Source organism: Salvelinus alpinus, chromosome 7 (genome assembly GCF_045679555.1).
Source record: "Salvelinus alpinus chromosome 7, SLU_Salpinus.1, whole genome shotgun sequence".
Lineage (NCBI taxonomy): Eukaryota > Metazoa > Chordata > Actinopteri > Salmoniformes > Salmonidae > Salvelinus > Salvelinus alpinus.
Window position 1 is genome coordinate 76812487 of NC_092092.1, and position 21638 is coordinate 76834124.

General features: G+C 46.4%; 1 protein-coding gene across 2 annotated transcripts; it reads left to right on the top strand.

Annotated features, from left to right (window-relative positions):
- Positions 1-1377: 1377 nt before the first annotated feature.
- Positions 1378-20620, top strand: LOC139581700 (germ cell nuclear acidic protein-like). Of its 2 annotated transcripts, none has more exons than XM_071411737.1 (13): positions 1378-1530; positions 2159-2261; positions 2751-2961; positions 3295-3361; positions 4275-4324; positions 7475-7538; positions 7623-7702; positions 8025-8495; positions 11514-11691; positions 17745-17895; positions 18810-18945; positions 19150-19354; positions 20145-20620. In XM_071411737.1, the coding sequence occupies exons 2-13, from the start codon at positions 2172-2174 to the stop codon at positions 20374-20376; spliced, it is 1935 nt and encodes a 644-aa protein (XP_071267838.1). In that variant the 5' UTR covers positions 1378-1530; positions 2159-2171; the 3' UTR covers positions 20377-20620. The 2 variants fall into 2 exon arrangements, with proteins under 2 accessions (XP_071267838.1, XP_071267840.1); XM_071411739.1 differs by lacking the exon at positions 1378-1530 and adding an exon at positions 1726-1806 and having other exon boundaries at positions 20145-20525.
- Positions 20621-21638: the final 1018 nt, after the last annotated feature.

The following is a 21638-nucleotide window of genomic DNA, read 5'->3' on the forward strand; positions in this document are numbered from 1 at the left end:
GAAAAGGCCTTGAACTCTTGTCTGTTGTTGGATCCCGCAGGTGTATCCCCTCCTTCCTCCTTCACGCTAGTCGGGGTGTCACTACGGTTGAAGCATTTGCTACATTCTTGTCACCTATGTGATTTATCCCCTGTATGAATTCTCATACTTAGTCAGGTATACCTTCTGTGTGAGGTGTTTCTTACTATTCTGGCACTGGTATTATTTCTCCCCTCTGTGGATCATCAAACAATATGTTTGGAGAGGGTGTTTACTATGGCTGAAGCATTTTTCCACATTCTTTAAACATCGATATGGTTTCGCTCCTGTATGAGTTTTCATGTGATCTGTCAGGTGTCCCTTCCGTGTGAAGCGTTTCCTACATTCTTTGCACTGACATGACTTCTCCCCTGTGTGAATTCTCATATGTGGCCTCAGGGTTCGTCTTTGAGTCAATTGTTTGCCACATTTTTGGCATCGATATGATTTTCCCCCTGTGGGCCTCGTATTTTTAGAGAAAAATTGGACAGAAGTATGAGAATAAAATGTTTCTTTACTGTGAATTTGCAGGTGATCTATATTTTTGTGGCCATCCTGCCTCCAGCACAGCTTTCTTTCATTGTCCAATTTCTCTTTGATTTGAGTGTCTTAGACCCTGACAGTAGTCCTCTACTCTTCACTTCATCACTTTCCCTGTGTTCACTCTGAGCTGCAGAACAGTCTGGATTTACTGCAGAGGGGTTGAGAGTCACTGGTTGGTTCTGATACTCTGTAATCCTCTCCATCAGGGTCTGTTTTCTTCAGTTGTGTTGGTGGGTAGAGAGTCCCTCTCTCTGTCCTCCCCAGTTTGGGTTTGGTGAAGATGTGAGGGCTGAGGTGGGATCTCCTGATCACAATACATTTTCCACACATGCAGGAGAGAATATGAACTATATGATACCAGCCTCCCCCAGTCCTTGAAGCTGCTCTTCCTCCTGACTGGTCCTGAGTTCATCTTGTTCCTCTTTAATTTGTCTGGGCTCTGGGTCCTCCTGCCTCAGACTGGGGCTCCACTCCTGCTCACAGTGCTCCTGCTCAGGGGGAACATCCTCCTAAGATATGGGGAGAGTGAGCTTCTGGGGATCTGATAAAGTTTCTGATAATTCAATAAATATTTGGTCTAAAACTAAATCCAAAGTGTTCTTCTCTAGGTCCTGTCTAAATCATGAAATTACAAAATTTGAAAAAGCTAACTAGTTTATTGGTTTCAGTACACAGTAATGCTATGGGATTCAACATTACAATTACAGCGTTGTCTTTCTACTTGTATATTTACAATCCTGTACCTTTGGCTTCTATCTTGCCAAGATGCCAAATGAATGATTTATGTTAATACAGCTGGAAGTCGTCAATACAAACCTGCTCTGTGTAACTTTATCCACGTCATTACTACTAGTTTTCCGCTCGGCCTATGAGAACTTCCGGTGCACAATTTTGAATCTTCGTTGTTCGCTTTCGGTTGCTATCCGAGGTTTGGGCCCAAAGCAAATGTACTGACCATAATCTTCAAAGGTAACGTTATGTCCCGATTCGCGAAAATCTAATATTGAATAAACCAATAGTAATGCATAGTGAGTTAAACACGAGAAACTGTAACGTTTAGCCTTTATTTACAGTCGTGGTTATAGGGGTTTTGGTAGCAGGCATTCGCTAACGTGCAATCCGGTATCATTGGGACGTCCATATCCCCGCATTGAAGTTTACATTTAAAATGGTTTGGTAAGATTTGGTCTAGCGTTGCAATATCTCAAATCACGTCGTTGGAAGCCTGGATCTCGACAATGCTAGGTACGAGTTATGGTTAGGATAGGGGGTATGGTTAGTTAAGGTTAGTTAGGGTTTAGGTTAGTGACGTCCCAAGGATATATCGGATAGCACAGACCATTAGCTAGCTATGCTACTACTTACACCCCGTGCATAATCAAATACCTAGCTAAAATACATTTGCCTGTTACGAGAATGTGTCTTGCTACTAGCTATTGTTAGCTAATCAAGATACTGCATTATCAAAATGTGTCTTGTTTGTTTTTATTGCCCAAAGAGGGCTGACCAGGGCATTGCTAACTATCGGTGGGTAAGCAGCCCGGGCATGTTGTTACCTTGTTGTCTCCAGATAATAGTCATATTGTCCCCCTTACAGAGAGAAAGGGACCATGGATGACGATAATCACAGATTATTTCAAAGAGTGTCAGAGAAACTGGGCTGGTCAGAGAAGGGAGGATTGGAAACCGCAGAGAAACAGGTATGTTGTGGTTACTTCGTCACATGAATTACAACCACCAGTGATTATCTTAATCAATTGCACACTATTTCCTATGTAGTGCAATACATTTGACCAGCTCAAAAGTAGTGCTCTATATAGGGAATACAGTGAATAGAGTCCCCTGTCAAAAGTAGTGCACTATATAGGGAATACAGTGAATATAGTCCCCTGTCAAAAGTAGTGCACTATATAGGGAATAGAGTCCTATCGTCCCCGGTCAAAAGTAGTGCACTATATAGGGAATACAGTGAATATAGTCCCCTGTCAAAAGTAGTGCACTATATAGGGAATAGAGTCCTATCGTCCCCGGTCAAAAGTAGTGCACTATATAGGGAATTGAGTCCTATAGTCCCCGGTCAAAAGTAGTGCACTATATAGGGAATAGAGTCCTATAGTCCCCGGTCAAAAGTAGTGCACTATATAGGGAATAGGGTTCCATTTCAAACACATCCTGTGTCTTCTCTGCAGCTGATTAAGAGCATCAGTAAGACTCGGCGTCTGGCCACAGGCTGTCATGGCTTCAGGGGTGCTCAAAACCTTCCTCCCCCAGTCCAGCTACACCTGCTAGACAGTGAGGAAGAGGATGACAGAGGCTCAGGGAAAGAGAACCAGGTCTCCAAGGGCAACAGTTACAGGACCACGGTGTTCATGGAGTCCAGTGACGATGATTTCGACCAGTGTAAGTGAGAGTCAGTGGGTTGGGTTACTAGACTATTAGGATATAAAGGGCTGTTTCCAAGAGGCCTGTTAAACATGTTCTCTGCTTCTGTGCTGAAGGGTGTCTCCTTGTTGAGAGTTATATTAAACCTGGACTGGTTTTTGCTTGACTTTACCTACGACTGCTGTCTTTTTGTTCACCTGGAAGATTCCTTTACACCTGGTCCAGAGCTGTATGAGCATTGGCCAACTCCTGATTATGGTTGTCATGGTGCAAAACATGTATGCCTATGACAGCTATGCATTGAAATACTGTAGTTGAATGAATGAATCTCCATGTTCTTCTTGTCTGTAGTTCTTGTGGAGCAGGCTACACCCAAAACGGCTTCTCGGAAACATTGCAGTGCTGCTAAGAAAGTCAGGTAAAGTAGTGATTTGTCCAGCTAAGGTTGGCACAATTATCATATAACTGTAACTGATGGTTATGTATGAAGACCGCCATGAAAATAAAATACCCGTAAAAAAAACAATGATGGGACAGCATTAGTGCCCTGTTGAGTCTGTTTCAAACATGGTGGATAAATGAAGATAAATCACTTTACCATTTTTTTAAAAAGTGGTCAGTTCCGGTCTGCTTAACGGGGTGATTCTCCCATAGACACCAATACAATAGCAGCTGACTGTAACGTAACCAGAAAAAATGAGGGAGTGGGTTGTCTTGTTTCCTGCCTGGTATTGTGAAACAATCATTTCCATGGAAATGTAGAATGTTCATTGAAGTGATGTTAACTGATGTGGCTCATGCAAGGGAATGTATTTTTTTTTAAATGTCAGTTGAGTTCAATCAACAAATCGCAGCACATTTTACTTCCTGCTTTGCTCATATGGGTACACTTGCAATGGCCGCCAGTCCACCCATTATTCCATAATTGACTTGAATGTGGACACCCGTTCTATTCATTCTATCTCTATGGCAGCGCATGCAGAGGAGAATAGAATATTATAATTGTTGTTTATTTTATTTATTTCTTTGCAGTTATTACAGTGACAGCTCTCATTTGGCTGGCCAATTACCGTCATTCAAAATTCCATAACTGTCACAGTCCTACTTCCAGCCTTAAAAGCCTTGTAGTCTTATGGCTCTATTCAATCAATGTCCGATTGGGCCGACATATGCGGCGTTTACCGTGAACATTGCCTTTACATTTCAATCACGCTGTAACACTGAACTTCCACGATACGGATTGAATAGTGCCCTTAATCCCCTTTTCTCTATCTAGTCATTCAATTGGACTAAATGTGTTATTGTTTCTTCTCTGATTCTCTCCCCTCTAGTGAACCAGTCCTTGTATTAAGCTCAGACAGTGATGACCACTTTGAAAACTGTAAGTATCATACTGGTGCCTTGACATATGTATTGGGGAAGTCATGTTTTGATCATTATGTCATCATATTTTGAAACCCAATGCAGCTTCAGAATTCTTTATTGAAACAATGTTGTATGTAAATGGGTCTTTGCCATGTCTAATTTGGTGTAAGTCAAAGAACAGAAGTCTTTCTGACTGGTTTCCTAAATGCATCTAACTCAAACTACTTGTAGAACAGCAAAGTGTGTCGTTAGATTCGTTTTTTTGTCTTACCACGTCACTTTACACACAGAAGATCGCCACTAAACATAGAATCAAGATGTGTATCACTCTCTGTGACCGCCAATAACTTCACAACGAAGTTGATTTACAAATACTAAGTTGCCAATGTCATTGCAAATGTTACAAACAAGCGAAGGATAAAAATATTTGAAAACAAAACTTCAAATAAAACCAAAGATGACTGCATTACAGTATAGGCCTATATATTATAAATAGCCTACCTACAGTATAGACTATAGACCTATATATTATAAATAGCCTACCTACAGTACAGACTATAGGCCTATATATTATAAATAGCCTACCTACAGTATAGACCTATATATTATAAATAGCCTACCTACATTATAGACTATAGGCCTATATATTATAAATAGCCTACCTACACTGTAGACCTATATATTATAAATAGCCTACCTACAGTATAGACTATAGGCCTATATATTATAAATAGTCTACCTAACATTATAGACTATAGGCCTATATATTATAAATAGCCTACCTACAGTATAGACCTATATATTATAAATAGCCTACCTACAGTATAGACCTATATTATAAATAGCCTACTGTTAGTGGAATTAAATAATTCCTCTAATGTACTCATTAATTAAATTCAATCTGTCTATTTATAAGAATTTGTAAGATACTTATTAACATAAAATAGACAGGATACAGTCTTATCAAAATTAGATAATAATAGTGTTTATTCTCGGAGCACGCTCACATTTGATCATAAACACAGGCTTATATACAAGATATGACGTCATAGGTTACAGAATAAGTCTCATTGTCCTGACAAATAGAAAACAGGTTCAAAAGTTCATTCCAACTTCACAGCACACACACATGACACATAATATAATCAATTATCCTGAAGGCTCACTATAATTTATTACCACTTTAGCAGACAACTCAAGATAATGGAAGCCCTAAAAAGTTACCCACAGCCTTATCTAAACATCTCAGGGCTAAGTTGGGTCAGTTCAACCATAGTTTAACGACCCTTTCTTCTTATTTTATGACCCACAACACAAATCTCTTTTCACCAGGCGTGCAGAGTTCAATTAGTTATAGTTTTATCTAAAGCTAGAATTTGTTTTAACTATTTATTAACAAAATTCCTAACACCTACCTACAGTATAGACCAGACATGGGCAAACTACGGCCCGCGGGCCACATACGGCCCGTTAGGCTTTTTAATCCGGCCCGCCGAACTTGTCCAAATTATAGTAAAAACCTCCTTTTTTTCCCCTTTCCCTGCAATGCCCACGTTTCCCCAATAGATGGCGCACTCAAAACACATTGACCGTTGTTGGAGTGGCGCGTATTTCTCTTTATTTCACTTTAATTTTCACTTCGTTTCACGTCACCATTAAGCGAGAATTGCCACAACAAAACTAACTCCAGACTTTGATGCACTGGCAAAAAAGGGAGACCAACAACACTGTTCCCACTGAAATGGTGAGTTTTTCTGCTGTGTTATGAAAAAATGCATATGGAAAGTTTGGAAGTGCGTCTTTTAATTAAGAGCAATGCGCATTTACGCACAGCAGCGGTACAGTAGCTTTATTAACACGCCGCACATCGCTCTTAATTTAAATTTAAATTTTCAGCTGCAGGTAGGATATTTAATACAGCCTATGTCTGTGTGCTTGGCAACGATACACGTGTACTGTTTGCGCGTGAAGGCGAGGGCGTCCGTGGCGAGTTTGTAGAGCGCGCGGTCAGGACAATCCATCCATGATTTTGCGGAGTTTAACACAAGTAGATATTATTGAGCTTGAGTATTTCGTTGTGTAATAATATGTTTTGAATGTTGAAAGTGATTCCATTTTTCAATAAATGTTGATTTCTTTAACTTTGCACCTTCGATTGAAACTTATTAAAAACAGACGCAATCTTGATAAATCACAGTGCGTATGTTATTTTAATCTATTTACATTTCCTCATCCCGGTATCTGCGAAATAGTATGTAAATGCCATATCTTGCATATTCCTTGAGACAAATTTATTAACTGATAAGGGCTATTTTTCACATTTGAAAGACAGTTAATAAATTGGGTTGTAGTGTTCTTACTGTGCTATGAGGTTTGCACACACTACATTTAATGCTTTAGTATATCCGGCCCAAACACTCCCTCCAAATGCTCCTGGCCCGGCCCCTCTGTCAAATTTTAGAACCCATTGTGGCCCGCGAGTCAAAAAGTTTGCCCACCCCTGGTATAGACTATAGGCCTATATATTATAAATGTTTCAATGTGAAGCCTAACTTTCCAAATCTTCATTTAATGCATTATTATAGGCTAAGCGGTAGAATAACCCACCCCAATATTTGCAGCCATAGGTGATAATATCTCTTTAGGAGCTGATCCGTCGTCAGTATTATGAAATAATTATAATGTTAAGGTAAGATTTGAATGTAGAAAGCTGATCCGAGAGCAGCGTTGCCTTTCTTTCAATCCTATCAGTATGGACACATTCTCCAACGACGTACTTAGTGAATGTTCTCTCTGCGTGGGGTTTTGGGAAACGTGTTTTACGTCTTCGGCCGTTGTAGGAAAGATGCATCGTTAAAACACTCGTAAGTTCCATCACTATTGGGGAAACCGGGCCCAGGTCCCTTCCACATCTCCAAACTCGTGTCATTGTCCCCACGAAGAAATCGAGTAGGGGACTGTAGATCGATCTCCACCCGCCTGTTCATACATTCGTACGTTAGTCACACGATTTTGACTAATCTCTGGTGAATGATGAGGTAATTAACGGAAATGTGTTAGTCACAGCAGAGAGGAAAAGGCCAAGTGAGAGGTATAACTGGCGCTGCTGCATCATGGGGGATGACATGTTTACTGTTCCCTTGTGTCTCGTCTGGCGCCCCTGAAGTCCTGAGCCGTGTGAAAACTCCCAAGCCTAAGCCCAAGGAAGCGGAGCGTGGCAGTGTAGACAGGTACAGTGGTGCCAACCTCTTACCATCACTATGGTCCCTATCGTGTGTAAAATACTCAGGTTTATCTCCTGTTTTTTTCCTCAGCATCAGAAACTTCATTGTCGACAGCTTTTCCTCCGATGATGACTTTGTCGTTGAGAGGAAGAAAAAACCTACCTCTAAAGGTAACATCGACTGCTTCCCTAATGGCAATTTAATACACTACTTTTGACCAGGGCGAATAGGGCTCTATTCAAAAGTAGTGGACTATTTAGTGAATAGGTTGCCTTTTGACACGCTGTCGTTGACTGTCCTCATACATGCTTGTAATCTGAAATGTGTTTCTAAGTTCCTTCTGCTTGATTTCAGTTCAGCACTGTGATTACTTTTATTTGCATAGCCAGAATTGAAGTAATACCCAGGAAGCCTTGGTTGATATATTGTCACGGCTAGGGGGGAGTTGTTAGGCCGACAGCGTTACATGGAGACTCGTCATGTCTTCTACAGGTGCCTTTAAGACCCCTAAGTCGTCATCCTTCCAGACCCCAGTCAGAAGACCCCTGTCCCAGTGTGACACTCCAGTTTTCCTCAGCGACAGTGAAGAAGATGATGGTATTGTGATGAAGAGCACGTGGAGGACATGCCACCCTGTGCACCGGCCGCCCCCGCCGCCACAGACCCACAAAGTCAACGTCCTACAAAGTAACCAGAAGGACAAAATCTTCTTTCCCTCTCCCAGCCCTCCTCCTCTGCCTTCCCTCTCTCCCTCCCCTCCTCCTTTGCCTTTCCTCTCTCCCAGCTCTCCTCCTCTCCGCTCCTCCTTCACCCCCTCCCTGACCCCCCTTCCACAGCGGAACTACTCAGCCCCGTCGAAGGTGGAGGACTCAGCCAGCTCAGAGGAAGAGTTCCTCAGCTTACTGGACAGAATTAAGAAGAACCACAAGACCGGCAACACCCCAACACCTAAACACAACACGGGTAACACCCCAACACCTAAACACAACACGGGTAACACCCCAACACAATACGGGTAACACCCCAACACAATACGGGTAACACCCCAACACAATACGGGTAACACCCCAACACAATACGGGTAACACCCCAACACAATACGGGTAACACCCCAACACCTAAACACAACACGGGTAACACCCCAACACCTAAACACAACACGGGTAACACCCCAACACCTAAACCCAACACGGGTAACACCCCAACACAACACGGGTAACACCCCAACACCTAAACCCAACACGGGTAACACCCCAACACAATACGGGTAACACCCCAACACCTAAACACAACACGGGTAACACCCCAACACCTAAACCCAACACGGGTAACACCCCAACACAATACGGGTAACACCCCAACACCTAAACACAACACGGGTAACACCCCAACACAATACGGGTAACACCCCAACACCTAAACACAACACGGGTAACACCCAAACACAACACGGGTAACACCCCAACACAATACGGGTAACACCCCAACACCTAAACACAACACGGGTAACACCCCAACACAATACGGGTAACACCCCAACACCTAAACACAACACGGGTAACACCCCAACACCTAAACACAACACGGGTAACACCCCAACACCTAAACCCAACACGGGTAACACCCCAACACAACACGGGTAACACCCCAACACCTAAACCCAACACGGGTAACACCCCAACACAATACGGGTAACACCCCAACACCTAAACACAACACGGGTAACACCCCAACACCTAAACCCAACACGGGTAACACCCCAACACAATACGGGTAACACCCCAACACCTAAACACAACACGGGTAACACCCCAACACAATACGGGTAACACCCCAACACCTAAACACAACACGGGTAACACCCAAACACAACACGGGTAACACCCCAACACAATACGGGTAACACCCCAACACCTAAACCCAACACGGGTAACACCCCAACACAATACGGGTAACACCCCAACACCTAAACACAACACGGGTAACACCCCAACACAATACGGGTAACACCCCAACACCTAAACACAACACGGGTAACACCCAAACACAACACGGGTAACACCCCAACACAATACGGGTAACACCCCAACACCTAAACACAACACGGGTAACACCCCAACACAATACGGGTAACACCCCAACACCTAAACACAACACGGGTAACACCCCAACACCTAAACACAACACGGGTAACACCCCAACACAATACGGGTAACACCCCAACACAATACGGGTAACACCCCAACACAACACGGGTAACACCCCAACACCTAAACACAACACGGGTAACACCCCAACACAATACGGGTAACACCCCAACACAATACGGGTAACACCCCAACACAATACGGGTAACACCCCAACACAATACGGGTAACACCCCAACACAATACGGGTAACACCCCAACACCTAAACACAATACGGGTAACAATGTGGAGGCTATATACAGGGGGTACTGGTACAGCGTCAATGTGAGGAGGCTATATACAGGGGGTACTGGTACAGCGTCAATGTGAGGAGGCTATATACAGGGGGTACTGGTACAGAGTCAATGTGAGGAGGCTATATACAGGGGGTACTGATACAATGTGAGGAGGCTATATACAGGGGGTACTGGTACAGCGTCAATGTGAGGAGGCTATATACAGGGGGTACTGGTACAGAGTCGATGTGAGGAGGCTATATACAGGGGGTACTGGTACAGAGTCAATGTGGAGGCTATATACAGGGGGTACTGGTACAGAGTCAATGTGGAGGCTATATACAGGGGGTACTGGTACAGAGTCAATGTGAGGAGGCTATATACAGGGGGTACTGGTACAGAGTCAATGTGGAGGCTATATACAGGGGGTACTGGTACAGAGTCAATGTTAGGAGGCTATATACAGGGGGTACTGGTACAGAGTCAATGTGGAGGCTATATACAGGGGGTACTGGTACAGAGTCAATGTGAGGAGGCTATATACAGGGGGTACTGGTACAGAGTCAATGTGGAGGCTATATACAGGGGGTACTGGTACAGAGTCGATGTGAGGAGGCTATATACAGGGGGTACTGGTACAGAGTCAATGTGGAGGCTATATACAGGGGGTACTGGTACAGAGTCAATGTGGAGGCTATATACAGGGGGTACTGGTACAGAGTCAATGTGAGGAGGCTATATACAGGGGGTACTGGTACAGAGTCAATGTGGAGGCTATATACAGGGGGTACTGGTACAGAGTCAATGTTAGGAGGCTATATACAGGGGGTACAGGTACAGAGTCAATGTTAGGCTATATACAGGGGGTACTGGTACAGAGTCAATGTTAGGAGGCTATATACAGGGGGTACTGGTACAATGTGCGGGGGTACAGGTTAGTCGAGGTAATTGAGGTAGTATGTAGGTAGAGGTAAAGTGACTATGCATAGACGAGAGGGGGGCAATGCAAATAGTCTGGGTAGCCATTTGATTAGGTGTTCAGAAGTCTTGGCTTGAGGGTAGAAGCTGTTTAGATGCCTTTTGGACCTAGACTTGACACTCCGGTACCGCTTGCTGTGCGGTAGCAGAGAGAACAGTCTATGACTAAGGTGGATGGAGTCTTAGGCAATGTTTGGGGGCCTTCCTCTGACACGGCCTGGTATAGAGGTCCTGGATGGCAGGAAGCTTGGTGCCAGTGATGTACTGGGCCGTACTCACTACCCTCTGTAGTGCCTTGCTGTCGGAGGTCCAGCAGTTATGAGTGTATTACCGGGGGATCTTTCTGTACAATGGGGAGGCACATACCTAAAAAGGTGTTGGATCAGAGAGGGTAACGTAACAAAGTAAATCTGCATGCTGGTATACTGCTCCCAACATGTTTAAATATAACTCATATTTCTGTTCAGACGGTGTCCACCAACAAGGCTTCTGCCAGCTGTGGTCTTTAATTGGTACGTTTCCTTTTTCGTTTCTATATCATGTCATCTCATTGGCTGCTTCCTGGTGTGTGTGAATCCAGGGCCCAATCAGAAGCCCCCCCTGTCAGCTCCACGGCAAAAAGCCTCGAAAGAGGTGTGCCCTCGGCCGTTATTGAGAACGCCCTTGGATCTGAAGACCCCGGTGCGGGCGCCCGTCACTAAACCCACTGTGTCCCAGCCGGAATCCAGACTCAAGACCAGCAGCCTTTCTTCCTCCAGGTAATACTGACCAGGGCCTGGGAGTGTAGCTCAATACTCTACTGACCAGGGCCTGGGAGTGTAGCTCAATACTCTACTGACCAGGGCCTGGGAGTGTAGCTCAATACTCTACTGACCAGGGCCTGGGAGTGTAGCTCAATACTCTAATGACCAGGGCCTGGGAGTGTAGCTCAATACTCTAATGACCAGGGCCTGGGAGTGTAGCTCAATACTCTACTGACCAGGGCCTGGGAGTGTAGCTCAATACTCTACTGACCAGGGCCTGGGAGTGTAGCTCAATACTCTACTGACCAGGGCCTGGGAGTGTAGCTCAATACTCTACTGACCAGGGCCTGGGAGTGTAGCTCAATACTCTGCTGACCAGGGCCTAGGGCAGGGTGTAGCTCAATACTCTGCTGACCAGGGCCTAGGGCAGGGTGTAGCTCAATACTCTACTGACCAGGGCCTAGTGCAGGGTGTAGCTCAATACTCTACTGACCAGGGCCTGGGAGTGTAGCTCAATACTCTGCTGACCAGGGCCTAGGGCAGGGTGTAGCTCAATACTCTGCTGACCAGGGCCTAGGGCAGGGTGTAGCTCAATACTCTACTGACCAGGGCCTAGTGCAGGGTGTAGCTCAATACTCTACTGACCAGGGCCTAGTGCAGGGTGTAGCTCAATACTCTACTGACCAGGGCCTAGTGCAGGGTTTAGCTCAATACTCTACTGACCAGGGCCTAGGGCAGGGTGTAGCTCAATACTCTGCTGACCAGGGCCTGGGAGTGTAGCTCAATACTTTACTGACCAGGGCCTGGGAATGTAGCTCAATACTCTACTGACCAGGGCCTAGTGCAGGGTGTAGCTCAATACTCTACTGACCAGGGCCTAGTGCAGGGTGTAGCTCAATACTCTGCTGACCAGGGCCTAGGGCAGGGTGTAGCTCAATACTCTGCTGACCAGGGCCTAGGGCAGGGTGTAGCTCAATACTCTGCTGACCAGGGCCTAGGGCAGGGTGTAGCTCAATACTCTACTGACCAGGGCCTGGGAGTGTAGCTCAATGCTCTACTGACCAGGGCCTAGGGCAGGGTGTAGCTCAATACTCTACTGACGAGGGCCTAGTGCAGGGTGTAGCTCAATACTCTAATGACCAGGGCCTAGGAGTCTAGCTCAATTCTCTACTGACTATGGCCTAGGGGTCTAGCTCAATACTCTACTGACTATTGCCTAGGAGTCTAGCTCAATACTCTACTGACTATTGCCTAGGAGTCTAGCTCAATACTCTACTGACCAGGGCCTAGGGGTCTAGCTCAATACTGTGCTGACCAGGGCCTAGGGGTCTAGCTCAATACTCTACTGACCAGGGCCTAGGGGTCTAGCTCAATACTCTACTGACCAGGGCCTAGGAGTCTAGCTCAATACTCTACTGACCAGGGCCTAGGAGTCTAGCTCAATACTCTGCTGACCAGGGCCTAGGGCAGGGTGTAGCTCAATACTCTACTGACCAGGGCCTAGGAGTCTAGCTCAATACTCTGCTGACCAGGGCCTAGGGCAGGGTGTAGCTCAATACTTGACTGACCAGGGCCTGGGAGTGTAGCTCAATACTCTACTGACCAGGGCCTAGTGCAGGGTGTAGCTCAATACTCTACTGACCAGGGCCTAGTGCAGGGTGTAGCTCAATACTCTACTGACCAGGGCCTAGTGCCGGGTGTAGCTCAATACTCTACTGACCAGGGCCTGGGAATGTAGCTCAATACTCTACTGACCAGGTCCTAGTGCAGGGTGTAGCTCAATACTCTACTGACCAGGGCCTAGTGCAGGGTGTAGCTCAATACTCTACTGACCAGGGCCTAGTGCAGGGTGTAGCTCAATACTCTACTGACCAGGGCCTAGTGCAGGGTGTAGCTCAATACTCTACTGACCAGGGCCTGGGAGTGTAGCTCAATACTCTGCTGACCAGGGCCTAGGGCAGGGTGTAGCTCAATACTCTACTGACCAGGGCCTGGGAGTGTAGCTCAATACTCTACTGAACAGGGCCTAGGGCAGGGTGTAGCTCAATACTCTGCTGACCAGGGCCTAGGGCAGGGTGTAGCTCAATACTGTGCTGACTAGGGCCTAGGGCAGAGTGTAGTTCGATACTGTGCTGACCAGGGCCTAGGGCAGGGTGTAGCTCCATACTCTACTGACCAGGGCCTGGGAGTGTAGCTCAATACTCTACTGACTAGGGTAGGGTGTAGCTCAATACTCTACTGACCAGGGCCTAGGGCAGGGTGTAGCTCAATACTGTGCTGACTAGGGCCTAGGGCAGGGTGTAGCTCAATACTGTGCTGACTAGGGCTTAGGGCAGGGTGTAGCTCAATACTGTGCTGACTAGGGCCTAGGGCAGGGTGTAGCTCCATACTCTACTGACCAGGGCCTGGGAGTATGGAGCTACATACTCTACTGACTAGGGCAGGGTGTAGCTCAATACTCTGCTGACCAGGGCCTAGGGCAGGGTGTAGCTCAATACTCTGCTGACCAGGGCCTAGGGCAGGGTGTAGCTCAATACTCTACTGACCAGGGCCTGGGAGTGTAGCTCAATGCTCTACTGACCAGGGCCTAGGGCAGGGTGTAGCTCAATACTCTACTGACGAGGGCCTAGTGCAGGGTGTAGCTCAATACTCTAATGACCAGGGCCTAGGAGTCTAGCTCAATTCTCTACTGACTATGGCCTAGGGGTCTAGCTCAATACTCTACTGACTATTGCCTAGGAGTCTAGCTCAATACTCTACTGACTATTGCCTAGGAGTCTAGCTCAATACTCTACTGACCAGGGCCTAGGGGTCTAGCTCAATACTGTGCTGACCAGGGCCTAGGGGTCTAGCTCAATACTCTACTGACCAGGGCCTAGGGGTCTAGCTCAATACTCTACTGACCAGGGCCTAGGAGTCTAGCTCAATACTCTACTGACCAGGGCCTAGGAGTCTAGCTCAATACTCTGCTGACCAGGGCCTAGGGCAGGGTGTAGCTCAATACTCTACTGACCAGGGCCTAGGAGTCTAGCTCAATACTCTGCTGACCAGGGCCTAGGGCAGGGTGTAGCTCAATACTTGACTGACCAGGGCCTGGGAGTGTAGCTCAATACTCTACTGACCAGGGCCTAGTGCAGGGTGTAGCTCAATACTCTACTGACCAGGGCCTAGTGCAGGGTGTAGCTCAATACTCTACTGACCAGGGCCTAGTGCCGGGTGTAGCTCAATACTCTACTGACCAGGGCCTGGGAATGTAGCTCAATACTCTACTGACCAGGTCCTAGTGCAGGGTGTAGCTCAATACTCTACTGACCAGGGCCTAGTGCAGGGTGTAGCTCAATACTCTACTGACCAGGGCCTAGTGCAGGGTGTAGCTCAATACTCTACTGACCAGGGCCTAGTGCAGGGTGTAGCTCAATACTCTACTGACCAGGGCCTGGGAGTGTAGCTCAATACTCTGCTGACCAGGGCCTAGGGCAGGGTGTAGCTCAATACTCTACTGACCAGGGCCTGGGAGTGTAGCTCAATACTCTACTGACCAGGGCCTGGGAGTGTAGCTCAATACTCTACTGAACAGGGCCTAGGGCAGGGTGTAGCTCAATACTCTGCTGACCAGGGCCTAGGGCAGGGTGTAGCTCAATACTGTGCTGACTAGGGCCTAGGGCAGAGTGTAGTTCGATACTGTGCTGACCAGGGCCTAGGGCAGGGTGTAGCTCCATACTCTACTGACCAGGGCCTGGGAGTGTAGCTCCATACTCTACTGACCAGGGCCTGGGAGTGTAGCTCAATACTCTACTGACTAGGGTAGGGTGTAGCTCAATACTCTACTGACCAGGGCCTAGGGCAGGGTGTAGCTCAATACTGTGCTGACTAGGGCCTAGGGCAGGGTGTAGCTCAATACTGTGCTGACTAGGGCTTAGGGCAGGGTGTAGCTCAATACTGTGCTGACTAGGGCCTAGGGCAGGGTGTAGCTCCATACTCTACTGACCAGGGCCTGGGAGTATGGAGCTACATACTCTACTGACTAGGGCAGGGTGTAGCTCAATACTCTACTGACCAGGGCCTGGGAGTGTAGCTCAATACTCTACTGAACAGGGCCTAGGGCAGGGTGTAGCTCAATACTGTGCTGACTAGGGCCTAGGGCAGGGTGTAGCTCAATACTGTGCTGACTAGGGCCTAGGGCAGAGTGTAGCGCGATACTGTGCTGACTAGGGCCTAGGGCAGAGTGTAGCTCGATACTGTGCTGACTAGGGCCTAGGGCAGGGTGTAGCTTAATACTCTGTCTCCTCTCCTTCACCTGTTCTACACTGATCTAAATACATAGGTTCAGTGAAGTGTTTGTGTGTGGCTAAATCTGGCTGTGTTTCTCTCCTCAGTGTGTCAGACTCCAGGCTGTGTTTCTCTCCTCAGTGTATCAGACTCCAGGCTGTGTTTCTCTCCTCAGTGTATCAGACTCCGGGCTGTGTTTCTCTCCTCAGTGTGTCAGACTCCAGGCTGTGTTTCTCTCCTCAGTGTGTTAGACTCCAGGCTGTGTTTCCCTCCTCAGTGTGTCAGACTCCAGGCTGTGTTTCTCTCCTCAGTGTATTAGACTCCAGGCTGTGTTTCTCTCCTCAGTGTGTCAGACTCCAGGCTGTGTTTCCCTCCTCAGTGTATTAGACTCCAGGCTGTGTTTCTCTCCTCAGTGTGTCAGACTCCAGGCTGTGTTTCTTTCCTCAGTGTGTTAGACTCCAGGCTGTGTTTCTCTCCTCAGTGTTTTAGACTCCAGGCTGTGTTTTTCTCCTCAGTGTATCAGACTCCAGGCTGTGTTTCTCTCCTCAGTGTTAGACTCCAGGCTGTGTTTCTCTCCTCAGTGTGTCAGACTCCAGGTTGTGTTTCTCTCCTCAGTGTGTTAGACTCCGGGCTGTGTTTCTCTCCTCAGTGTGTTAGACTCCAGGCTGTGTTTCTCTCCTCAGTGTGTTAGACTCCAGGCTGTGTTTCTCTCCTCAGTGTGTTAGACTCCAGGCTGTGTTTCTCTCCTCAGTGTGTTAGACTCCAGGCTGTGTTTCTCTCCTCAGTGTGTCAGACTCCAGGCTGTGTTTCTCTCCTCAGTGTGTCAGACTCCAGGCTGTGTTTCTCTCCTCAGTGTGTTAGACTCCAGGCTGTGTTTCTCTCCTCAGTGTATCAGACTCCAGGCTGTGTTTCTCTCCTCAGTGTGTTAGACTCCAGGCTGTGTTTCTCTCCTCAGTGTGTCAGACTCCAGGCTGTGTTTCTCTCCTCAGTGTGTTAGACTCCAGGCTGTGTTTCTCTCCTCAGTGTGTTAGACTCCAGGCTGTGTTTCTCTCCTCAGTGTGTTAGACTCCAGGCTGTGTTTCTCTCCTCAGTGTGTTAGACTCCAGGCTGTGTTTCCCTCCTCAGTGTGTCAGACTCCAGGCTGTGTTTCTCTCCTCAGTGTATTAGACTCCAGGCTGTGTTTCTCTCCTCAGTGTGTCAGACTCCAGGCTGTGTTTCCCTCCTCAGTGTATTAGACTCCAGGCTGTGTTTCTCTCCTCAGTGTGTCAGACTCCAGGCTGTGTTTCTTTCCTCAGTGTGTTAGACTCCAGGCTGTGTTTCTCTCCTCAGTGTTTTAGACTCCAGGCTGTGTTTTTCTCCTCAGTGTATCAGACTCCAGGCTGTGTTTCTCTCCTCAGTGTTAGACTCCAGGCTGTGTTTCTCTCCTCAGTGTGTCAGACTCCAGGCTGTGTTTCTCTCCTCAGAGTGTTAGACTCCAGGCTGTGTTTCTCTCCTCAGTGTTAGACTCCAGGCTGTGTTTCTCTCCTCAGTGTATCAGACTCCAGGCTGTGTTTCTCTCCTCAGTGTTAGACTCCAGGCTGTGTTTCTCTCCTCAGTGTGTCAGACTCCAGGCTGTGTTTCTCTCCTCAGAGTGTTAGACTCCAGGCTGTGTTTCTCTCCTCAGTGTATTAGACTCCAGGCTGTGTTTCTCTCCTCAGTGTGTCAGACTCCAGGCTGTGTTTCTCTCCTCAGAGTGTTAGACTCCAGGCTGTGTTTCTCTCCTCAGTGTGTTAGACTCCAGGCTGTGTTTCTCTCCTCAGTGTATCAGCAGCAGGGTGTCAGACTCCGGGATGTTTCCTCCAGTCTCTGTCTGGACCAGGCTCCATCTACAGCCGCAACTTCAAACAGACCAAGGAGGAGCTCACCACCAAACTTTACCACCTGTACAACACCAGCGTGTTCAACAACAAGGTAAACACACACTTTAACTATACAGAGTGTTAGTTTTGACCCTGTCATTAAGAACCTGACGGACAACTATGAAAAGCTCAAACCAAGTTTATTCATCCAGTGGGTCAGGCGGGTGAACAGACTAAGATATGTTCCCACCAGCACCAGTATAGATACTCCCATTTAGGTGAACTCCTCCTTCCCTCTATACATCACATCTTTATTGATATCTTTAAGATATGTTCCCACCAGCACCAGTATAGATACTCCCATTTAGGTGAACTCCTCCTTCCCTCTATACATCACATCTTTATTGATATCTTTAAGATATGTTCCCACCAGCACCAGTATAGATACTCCCATTTAGGTGAACTCCTCCTTCCCTCTATACATCACATCTTTATTGCTAGGCAGGAAGTTAAGTGATGTGGGTAGTAAACTGTTCCTTCTCCCTTAATGTGACCTGCCCTCCCGTTCCTCACTAATCCACAGCTCTCCGCTGCACCCATGTGATTGCCTTTCCCTGACTCGGTAACACTCCAAGCTTCATTGACTCCACCATATATATTCTTCCTACCATTAACTTCTGGTGTAACAACCAGACAGTGGCCATTTTTCTTTTTAAAGGATCCCTGATGTCTAACAATAACATGTTCTGACAGAATGTAAATATTCTACATTCCCCTCTCTCCCTCAGTGGCATGAATAAGGATATTTCATATTTTCATGTTTAGAAGTCAGAACTCATCAACAGGCTATACAGTGTTAAACACACAGGTTATAAGCATACACATACTGCCACATCACTTGGTGAGTGATAAAGATGGCATCTTATAAAGTGTTTTGTGTTGACTTGCACCTTACCATCATGTGACCCGGGATTATCTTGCATGTTTTACCTCCTCTTACCTTTTTATAACGTCTTTGTTCCCCAGCTGCCCAGTAACATGTCAGTGAGCTGGAATAACAAGATGAGGAAGACTGCTGGCTACTGCATCACAGGGCAGGAGAGAGGAGGGGGGAACCGATACGCCCGTATCCAGCTCTCTGAGAAAGTCTGTGACTCTGCAGGTAAGGCTTCACTGGTTGAAGAACTAATGACATCTATGTTCTAACATTTTAAATTAGGTTCTGGTGTAAGTCATTTAAAGTTCAACTTTAATGTGAATAGCCTGTGTCTGTATGATTTAAATGATCTCTTATCTCCCACCTTCCCTCATTCTCCTTCCTCTCCTCTCTCTTCCAATCCCCATCCTCCCCCTTCTCTCCTCCCAGACCGTCTGCGTGACACGTTAGTCCATGAGATGTGCCATGCTGCCACCTGGTTGATCAACAGTGTGAGGGATGGGCACGGTCCCTTCTGGAAGCTGTACGCCCGCAAGGCCACGCTGGCACACCCCGAGCTGCCCGTGGTCACCCGCTGCCACAGCTACGACATTAACTACAAGTACCAGTACCAGTGCAGCCGCTGCAAAAACACGTAGGTCAACACTAACTTCCTGTCTGTCCCCGGCTTACACTTACATGAATGCTGTTTTAGTGCTGCAAATGAAATGGAGTTTGTGGATATTAAAATGTATTTATTTAATCCAAGGAAACGGAGTCATTCCGTCAAATGAAGTAGTTGTCCTGTGTGGCTCAGCAGGGGTCACATTACACCAACAATATATACTCACTGTGTTAATCACTGTGGATTAAAGTGTCCACTAAATTGCATTATATTATTGCTATATTAGTTGCCTGAGACTAGACTACAGTATGTATTGTCACAGTTTATAGTTATGCTGTCAGACTAGGTAGTCCAAGCCCTCAGTCTACCACAACACCAGCGTGTTCAACAACAAGGTAAACACACACTTTAACTATACAGAGTGTTAGTTTTGACCCTGTCATTAAGAACCTGACGGACAACTATGAAGCCCTCAGTCTACCATGGATTCCCATCAATTCATGGCTAAACTCTAAAACCAATTCATGGCTAAACTCTAAAACCAGTTGATGGCTAAACTCTAAAACCAGTTGATGGCTAAACTCTAAAACCAGTTGATGGCTAAACTCTAAAACCAGTTGATGGCTAAACTCTAAAACCAGTTGATGGCTAAACTCTAAAACCAGTTGATGGCTAAACTCTAAAACCAGTTGATGGCTAAACTCTAAAACCAGTTGATGGCTAAACTCTAAAACCAGTTGATGGCTAAACTCTAAAACCAGTTGATGGCTAAACTCTAAAACCAGTTGATGGCTAAACTGTTCTCTTCCTCCCTCTGTAGACTCGGTCGTCACTCTAAGTCTCTGGACACCCAGAGGTTTGTGTGTGCCCTCTGTACGGGTCCGCTGGTCCTGCTCACCCCCGCCAAGCCCCGGGCGCCCACGCCCTTCGCCAACTTCGTCAAGGAGAACTATGGCAGTGTTCGCCAAAACCTGGCGGGTCAGAGCCACGGTGAGGTAATGAGGAAACTCAGTGTTGACTTCGCCACCAAGACCAAACTCAGCCAGAACTGAGAGGGGGAGAGAGCGTGGGAAAGAGATGAGGTGGAATCATTCTAACCTGGATTCCACCTACATTACTCTCGTCTCCTGGACTATAAAGCACTCTTGATAACTCTTGATAAAGCACTCTTGTTCAGTAGTATCTGTAAAATCCTCTCTGAACATGCCTTCTATTCATTCCTTGAAGGTTTCCACTGCTCTGAGTTGAAGCAATGGTGGGATCCTTCTCTTTCATCCATCCTAATGTCTTAGATTAGTGGGATCCTTCTCTTTCATCCATCCTAATGTCTTAGATTAGTGGGATCATTCTCTTTCAACCATCCTAATGTCTTAGATTAGTGGGATCCTTCTCTTTCATCCATCCTAATGTCTTAGATTAGTGGGATCCTTCTCTTTCATCCATCCTAATGTCTTAGATTAGTGGGATCCTTCTCTTTCATCCATCCTAATGTGTTAGATTAGTGGGATCTTCAAGTTGATAGGTCTGTCTTAAATACCTCTGTGTATGTATCAGGTTTTCAGAGGCAGCTAGGGTGAGTGTCATTCCTTACCTCTGTAGCTGGAGTCTCACCGTTACAGTGAAATGAGCCAAGAGACACACTGAACAGTGACTAAAGGCAACGTGAATCAGTCATATTGTTGTCTAGCCTGCCTGTGACATGGATTCATACCCTTCAAGTATAATTTTTTGACCAACTGCTTTGAATTATTTGAAATATGAATCAGAAAATAGTTCCATGAAGTTTCATACGGTGCATAAAAGGCAGATCTGGCAACTTCACATACAATGTATGTTACATTTTGAATGTTTGTCTTAATGTTTTTTTTTTTCATGTTTTGTTTTTGAATAAAGATTTGATGTTTTACACGTCAGTGTCAACTGTACAGTATAAACATATCTGGTAGACGAACATCACTACGGTGAGGAATGTTATCCCACTCCTGTTCAGTACAGCCGTTCTGTTTGCTGTGGTACATGTACCCTTCATTCAGAGGGAAAATGGGCAAGGCACAAAATGTAAGTGCCTTTGAACGGGGTATGGTGCCAGGTGCACCGGTTTGTGTCAAGAACTACAACGCTGCTGGGTTTTTCACGCTCAACAGTTTCCGTGTGTATCAAGAGTGGTCCACCACTAAAAAATGACATCCAGCCAACTTGACACGACTGTGGGAAGCTTTGGAGTCCCCTTAGAGTCTGTGCCCTGACGAATTGAGGCTGTTCTAAGGGCGGAGGTGCAGTATGGGTAAAATTGTGACTGACTGATCTACGAATA

Excerpts from the sequence above, each read along its gene's own strand:
- LOC139581700 (XM_071411737.1), top strand. The coding sequence starts at position 2,172 with ATGGATGACGATAATCACAGATTATTTCAAAGAGTGTCAGAGAAACTG. Across the intron at positions 3,362-4,274 it reads AGTGCTGCTAAGAAAGTCAG|TGAACCAGTCCTTGTATTAA; the intron begins GTAAAGTAGTGA and ends TCTCCCCTCTAG. Across the intron at positions 8,496-11,513 it reads AACACCTAAACACAACACGG|GGCCCAATCAGAAGCCCCCC; the intron begins GTAACACCCCAA and ends GTGTGAATCCAG.